Source organism: Salminus brasiliensis, chromosome 19 (assembly GCF_030463535.1).
Source record: "Salminus brasiliensis chromosome 19, fSalBra1.hap2, whole genome shotgun sequence".
Classification (NCBI taxonomy): Eukaryota; Metazoa; Chordata; class Actinopteri; order Characiformes; family Bryconidae; genus Salminus; species Salminus brasiliensis.
The window spans coordinates 3,393,614-3,401,113 of record NC_132896.1 but is presented as its reverse complement, the minus strand read 5'-3'; the positions used below and the strand labels follow the sequence as shown (position 1 = coordinate 3,401,113).

Here is a 7,500-nt window from a genome sequence, read left to right as displayed (position 1 = left end):
ATGACCTGAAATCTGCGCATCTGCTAATTAGCCTCCGTTAGTTTCAAAAGGCAGTCTGTACATTTCTTATTTCCCCCTAATCGCACTGCCTCCCAGGCTCGGCTCCGAACATGATGGACGGGTGTCTGTGTCTTATATACCATGGGTTGAGCTCAGAATCCTTGAGATGGCTCTCACTACTAAGACCAGGCTGCTTTGAATGGGATGAATTGAGGCTCAGAATTTGCTTAGGTTGTGTCCAAATACTTGTGGACACCCCTTCTAATGAATGCATTCATCTGCTTTCAGTTGCACCCATTGCTGACACAGATGGGCAAATGCTTGTGCACACACACACACACATACACACACAGCTTGTCTAGTCCCTGTAGAGAAGTACTGCCAATAGAATAGGACTCTCTGGAGCAGATAAACAACATGACCCTATTGGAACCATGCCCCCTAATGCCAGGCGTGGGCTATAGAGGGGTATAAAGCCCCCCAGCAGCATTGAGCTGTGGAGCAGTGGACGAACTGTGGTCGCTGGAATGATGATGGTGGTGGAGCTCCATACAGTACTTTTGGGATGAGTTGGGGAGTTGAGGATGATGAGGTGAGGTGGTGGATGATGATCATCATCATCATCATCATCCAGCATCCTGAAAATCTAGTAGAAACCTTCTTCCCTGGTCAGTAGAGACAATTAGGATTGGGCAGGTGTCCCAATACTTTTGTCCATTTGGCGTATGTTCAGCTATCTGGCCTCAACGATATGTTTAATAACTATGGATATTTAAGGACAGACCTTTAAACATTTCGTTGAGGCCAGATAGCTGAACATACACCACATGGACAAAAGTATTGGGACACCTGCTCAGGAAGTCCTAAGACCAGAGTTGATCCTGCTTTTATTAGACTAACTGTTGTAGTTTTCCAAAAATTCGGTGGTAATGTTTACCTTCCTCATTTCTTCTGAAGCGCTCCTTTAAAGTAATGGGGTCATTTTTTTGTAATGAGGTCGTTCCCATTGGTCCATTCATCAAGCAGTTTTCACACACTGTAAAGGGCGGCTGAAAGGGTTTTGTCATAAGCACTGACCCACCTTTCACGAATAACCCATAAAGGAACTGACTGTGTTTCTATGTGTCCCTTTCAGATCTGGACAAAGACCATCCGAAGAGCGAGGGGGGCGTGGTCTGGAGAGTGACGGGCGGCCTCTTCAACCTGACCAAAGGAGCCGTGGGCGCCACCCTCGGGGCGTGGCCTGGGTGGGCAGCAAAAGTTTTGAGTTGACCAAAACCGCCGTGACTAGCGTTCCGGCGGCCGGCGTGGGCTTGGTCAAGGGCAGCGTTTCCGTGGTAACGGGCGGGGTGGGGGCGGTTGGGTCTGCGGTGGCTGGTAAAGTTACATCAAAGAAAAAAGACAAGTCGGATTAGGCTGGCTAACGGCTCCGCGCCTCTGTTTGCTTTGATGTATCCGTTACTGTCTGAGCGGGCGTGTGTGTGTGTGTGTGGTCACTCTCTGAGGTTTAAGTGTTCTGGAAACAGTAAGTAGACCAAGTTCCTGGCAGAAGTTACCCTCTTGCGCTTCACAAGGACCAGCTTATACCTCCATAAGCCTGTTAGCACTAGAGCACGAACCGCAGGACAGCGCAAAAGGGTAACTTCTGGCCTAGAGTGCTGTATGTTTGACCATTGGGTTCTCACGCCTTTTCTGTTTGTCGGTAGGTTGATTGTATCCTTGTTTACGTTCGTTACCCTTTCTTTGTTTACGTGACGCTGAGGGGTGGGACTGCCGAAGAAAAGAGACGTAAATCCACCTCCATTTGTTGAAATGATGAGATACGAGTATGTCTGCAAATGGACCAGCCAGCTCGTAACTCTACCCAAGTATTAATTAAGGCTCTACAGCAGGCTCGGACACCTCAGTGTGGCATGGCAAAGCTGCTGCAACGGCTTTAGCTTAATGGTTTTGCAGCCCCAGGTCTGTCTATTTATAATTTCCCTCATTTTAACACACCTGATTCCACCACTTGTTTAATTATCAGGCCCTTCATATGCTGAGTCAGCAGGGAGAAATGTGAATAGCTTGGGAAAACCCCAGGACTGGGCTGAAAAACTGCTTTAATCAAGGCTGAGTGGGCTTCTCCCCCATCTTTACAGTCTTACTTCTGAACAGAAACGGTTTACCAGTAGTAGACGTGGTGAAATTTTTCTCAATAAACGAATACAAGAATACACTCTTCAACATTAAGGGGCCAAACAAGTTAAAAAACATTTTTTTGGAGGAGTTCCAATGAAGAAGCCTCATCAGACAAATCAAATGAACCCAATCAGCTTCTTTAGTTTTGGTTTAGGCTTCTTCAGGTGGTTTTGCCGGCGCCGTGGGGTTGTGGGTTCTATTCCCACGCCAGTATTCCTGCAATCCTGCCTTGCGCCCAATGATTCCGGGTAGGTTCTAGACCCACCCCGGTGCTGGCCAGGAAGAGGTAGGTGAGAAGGTTGATGGATGGATGGATGGATGGGGTTACAAGGCTAATGTAGCAAGACTTTATAGCCCTTTTGTTTTACACCTAAAACCCTGGACTTTATCGGGTTACTTGTACTGGTACTGTCCTGCCAGGAAAGTCCTCGGCCTTACAGTCCTGCTGAAGACTGGTGTGGAGCCAGCCAGGGACTAGAACCCTCCTCTGCCATGGTTAGCCACTACACCAAACTTCACCAACTACTCCGAAAACTGAAGGTCTCCAACCTCCAACTAAAGGTTTCTTAACCCTGGTCCTGGAGGCACCCTGCCCTGCATATTTTAGTGCTTTCCACACTCCCAACAGACCCGATTCAACCAATCAGCTCATTAACCGGCCCTTTCAGAGGTGCAGGGAGTCCACTGTAATGCCACCAGGACCAGGTTTGAGAAATGCTGGTCTACAGAATCATGAAGATGTTTTCACCAAATGACACCTCTAGACCTCCCAGTCATACACCAACTTCTGTTCATACATGAGTCTCCCGGTCATTTCTCAGGAATTTCACTGGGTGTATTCAGTCCAATTGACCAAGAACTCTTGGTCAGCTTCAGTTAGCTTTGTATCTCCAGTGCAAAACTAGAGAAGCAAACGTCAGACCCTCAGACTTTTCAGCTTTCTCCAAAAGTGGCTCTTCTATGGCAGAGATTCTCAAATCTGGGCCTTGAATCCAGTGGTCACAAAATCCAGGACTGGAAACAGGTTTCAAGGTCCAGATTCGATGACCTGGGTTCTGTGGCATCATTTAGAGGAACCCTTTTAGGCTGATGAAGCCGTATGAGAAGAGTGTGATGTGATGTGATCTGCAATTGAGGACCTGTCCCGTTCCGCCATGAGATCCAGCCCCTGATTTCCCTCTCGCTGATCAGTCAAGTATGCTAACGCTGTTCTTCACACTGCATGACAAGAAAATCACACCTTTCCACGGCACTCCGCCGCGGCTTCGTGTACCACACTCCTAAAACCTGATTACTCTGGTTCCTGACCTGCTCAAAGCCTGAGATTCGTCATTCACACTGAGAGTTTGCTCCACGAAACCGATGATCTGATGTAGCTGTAGGTTTACCTGCCTCCATTTGCCACAGAGGTCTGGAGAATGGGCCGTGATGTTCTTGGCCTTCAGAAGCAGTGTTCTCTTCATCGTACAGTCTGTCACTGCTCGGTACATCTCCTAGAGGTCCAGATCATTACACTAGACAGTGTGCATGTGGAATTTGATCTCTAAAGGGGTTTTCTTTCTTCTTCTGCTCCCATTTATTAGACTGAGATCTGTGTGTTTTGTTTTCTTTCTTTGTTTCTTTGTTTGTTTGTTCATTCCTATTATTTTCAAGCAGCAAGTTCTTAGCTTGGCATGGTATTTGAGTACTGGTACAATGCATGCTTCCAGCTGTAGGCCTCTCCAGGCAGTGTGCTGTTCAATCATGTGTCTCCTTTATTTTCTTTATTTCTTTATTTCTTTATTTTAAATCCATCTTAATGATTTGTGGTGGGCGACTTTTGTCTTGGAGACTCTGTTACTATGAACTGGACTTTGGGGGAAAAAACAAGTAGATTTTTGTCTATTATAGAACTATTTTTGCTAAATTGATGCTGTATTCTACAATTATTAAAGCAATTCTGTATTTTAGAGATGTCTCAGTTGTTTATTCAAGTTTTATTATTATATTTGTTATGATTGTTATGATTGATCTAGAGATTTAAACCGATATTAGGGATGCACTGATTATGGAATTGGCCAGCGGTGGCTCAGCGGTTAGAGCACCGGGCTATTGATGACAGGGGTTGTGGGTTCGAGACCCGGGCTCAGCAAGATGCTGCTGTTGGGCCCTTCTTAAGCAAGGTCCTTCACCCTCTTTGCTCCCCGGGTGCCGCACTGATGGCTGCCCACCCTTTTGGGCATGTGTACGGTTGGGTTAAAAGCACAAATGTCGAATATGGTTGTCTGGTTTTGGAATTGTGGGGTGATGCCGACCTTGCCGATATTGTTTACATACATTTCTGCTAATGCTGATTAATTAACATTTATGAAATGTAAATAATACATTTATATAATAGAGGAATACATTATAGAGGCATTTATTAATGTAAAAATGCAGTAAATTAATCAAATGCAGAGCTGTGAAAGAGCACAGACACACAGTTTGTAGGAAAGGTTTGTGTGTGTGTGTGTTAGTTATGGTGAGTAATAGGCAGTGTCCGTCTCTGTTCAGGCATGGATTTGCATGGTTATTTTCTAGCAAAATTCTGAACAATTAAAGTCTGTGAGAACTTCAGTGATTGGCAAGACTTTTGAGAATTCTCTGAAGATTTAATAAAATAAAAAAATCTATTTTAAGATAAAAAAAATCCATTTCAATTACTAGTTAATTCATAATTAAGAAACTTTCAAGTGTTTTGAAAATTCTCTGAAGATTTAATAAAATAAAAAATATATATTTTAAGATTAAAAAAAAACTTAATTTCAATTACTAGTTAATTCATAATTAAGAACTTTTCAAGTCTTTTTCCAGTATCATAGACAAACCACTTGGTTGTCCTCGGAGAATCATGTATTGAAAAGATTAAGGAATAAGGTATCTTTGGGGCTCCGAGTAGTACCGCTAACGATGTGCTACCACTGAGGCCTGGGGGTCACGAGTTTGAATCCCGAGCCGTGCCGGAGTCCGAGAGTGTTCGAGACAGCCCTTTTGGGCCACACTCTCTCTCTCTCTCTCTCTCTCTCTCTGGGATGGGTAGATTTAGCTCTCATCGCTAGAATTGGAATTGTTATACTTTCAATTTGGCCTTCCATTTTTTCCATTCAGTTTTCATGGCAGGGGCTCTTTAAACTACAAAACCAAAGTGCCCATTTATCCAAAACATCCAAGGTTCGGTTCGTCTGTCTTTATATTTTTCTATATTCTGTTTTTGAAAGCCTTCCTCATAAGAGTGTTGAATAAAGTACAAATCGTCTAAAGTAGCTCTCACAAAAAGGTGCTACAAGGATTCTTCGAGTGATTACCATAGAAAAACCGTTTTTAAGAGATGTAAAAATGTCAAGAACATTTTAAATTTGTGAAGAAGGTTCTTCACTCTCCCGCATCTCTATTACAGACATTCTTTATGGTTCTTTACAAAAGCAAAAGTGGTTCTTCTATGCTGTCGCTCAAAGAATGCTAGTTTTTTTAGCACCTTTATTATGGGTATGTGTTTATTTTCCCCCCACTTAATATATTTTAGCATACATGTAAATTCTGAGTTCACTCAAAAGTTTACAATTTGATCAAATGAGGTTAGACTTCCCTTCAACACTACAAAACTGGTCAACTGAGGTTCAATTCTTGGTCTGGGGGATATATAACTCAATAATGTGACCTTGGGCAGGACTCCCAACTCTACATTGGCCCACCTCTGTCATTAATAATGTCAATGACTGCCCACACTGAGAGAAACACTCCAAAATCAAGACTGGCTGCAACATTCACAAGTTTATTGCATGGGGTTACCGTTTCAGGTCTCCATTTTAGCGAATGTTGGCGGTTTCTGGAAAATAGTTTTGGTCTTTCACCCACAAAACTGCGCCTTTATCAAGGAATCCGGATACAGGGACTGATTACCCAGACGGCGCTGCCTTCTAAACATAATTAGCATGTCTGTCAACAAGGGCTCTTCACCTCAGTGATTTGGTTTGGTGGTTGTTGTTGTTGTTGTGCTGTTCATCGAGAGTGGCGGCGAGCGAACCTCCAAGCTTTACAAAGTCGGTAGTGCAAATATGTTCAGAATGAGTCGGTTTAAGGATTAAGGCAACAGTAGAAATGTAGAAAAATAGTTGTGCAATTTTTCTGCTTACAAAAACGGTACAAACGTTTTGTCCTCGATAACCGAGACGGACATGTTTTTGAGCTCCTCTGGCGAGTTCACCGATTTGTATCCCAGTTCCTCAAGAACCTGCTGGCAGACCGTCTGTGTGTGATCAACGATTTCATAAGACAGTTTGAGCCTCCAGCTCTCGGCGTTGGCAGCTGAGTCTCTGACCGTGCCGTACTTGTGCTTGGCCGAGACGTCGTTGCTGCCTCTCGTGTTGTTCCGGATCCACTCTTCCACACCCTTCTCCATGGGCAGTCCCAGGAAGTCGTAAATCTCTGTGGTCTTTTGGAGAGGGTTGCGGGCCAGGTCCTCGTACCTTACCAGCATGTACCTGCCCCGGAGCCAGGTGGGTCGGCTGGAGCCCGTGGCGATGGAGCGAAGGATGTCCTCGCACACGGTGCTGAGCTGGGTGAGGTCCAGGTTGTAGGGCTTCCGTCCAGTGGCCCTCCAGATCCTCCAGAGGCGGTAGGTGTCTCGAAACGTCTCGATCCGCGACGAAAGTATGCCTCGAGGGTCCCTCACCAGCTGGATGACCTTGAGGTTCAACCGAGGGTCCTCGATGAGTGCTCTGAGGTCGCCGATCTCTGGAATGCGCACAGTCTTAATGGCTACGTGGCGCCTTTCCCGGCACGACTCGACCGCCAGGGTCAGGTTGAGGGAGGCGCACTTCCGGATGCATTCGCCCTCATCTATGTACGGCTCGCTGGGGCTGAACGCTTCGCAGACTGGCGGAGAGCACAGGGCTCTGCTGGCCCCTCGGCGGAAGAGCTTGTCCGTGGTGTGGTTCGCGGGCTGAGGCTTGATGTAGCTTTCTATGAAATAGAGGTCGCAGTCGTATAAGCTCCGCAGGAGGTCCCGGCTGGCCCCCAGCATCACCCTGCGGTCAGCTGTGTTCCGGCTGTGCGTGTAGTGAGGGATCAGGGTGGTCTGGACGTGGTAAAGAGGCTCAAACAGGTAGAAGACGTCCGAGTGCTGGTTGAAAAGCTGCCCCACGAAAGACGAGCCGCTGCGAGTGGTGGCCAGGACGAGGACGTGGGTCTTCCGGGAGCTGTTGTAAAAGAAATAAGGGATCTCATCACACAAGCCTCCGAAGGCCTCCCCGTCCGCTCCCAGGCTGCAGTTCAGAGGGCTGGTCACGGGGCAGATCTGGA

The 7,500-nt window shown here is 46.1% G+C and overlaps 3 protein-coding genes across 3 annotated transcripts in view; 1 reads left to right on the top strand and 2 right to left on the bottom strand.

Annotated features, from left to right (window-relative positions):
- The window catches only part of LOC140540575 (transmembrane protein 263-B), a 38,767-nt gene extending 34,637 nt beyond the window's left edge, over positions 1-4,130 (top strand). Inside the window, 2 exon segments of the mRNA XM_072662934.1 lie at positions 1,136-1,231; positions 1,234-4,130. Coding sequence (XP_072519035.1) covers positions 1,136-1,231; positions 1,234-1,415 — 278 coding nt within the window. The 3' untranslated portion in view covers positions 1,416-4,130.
- The window catches only part of ciapin1 (cytokine induced apoptosis inhibitor 1), a 303,079-nt gene that overhangs the window by 271,890 nt on the left and 23,689 nt on the right, over positions 1-7,500 (bottom strand). The gene's annotated exons all lie outside the window — the stretch shown is intronic.
- The window catches only part of chst1 (carbohydrate (keratan sulfate Gal-6) sulfotransferase 1), a 4,775-nt gene continuing 3,226 nt past the window's right edge, over positions 5,952-7,500 (bottom strand). Inside the window, exon 2 of the mRNA XM_072663591.1 lies at positions 5,952-7,500. This exon is cut by the window's right edge and continues 151 nt beyond it. Coding sequence (XP_072519692.1) covers positions 6,329-7,500 — 1,172 coding nt within the window. The 3' untranslated portion in view covers positions 5,952-6,328.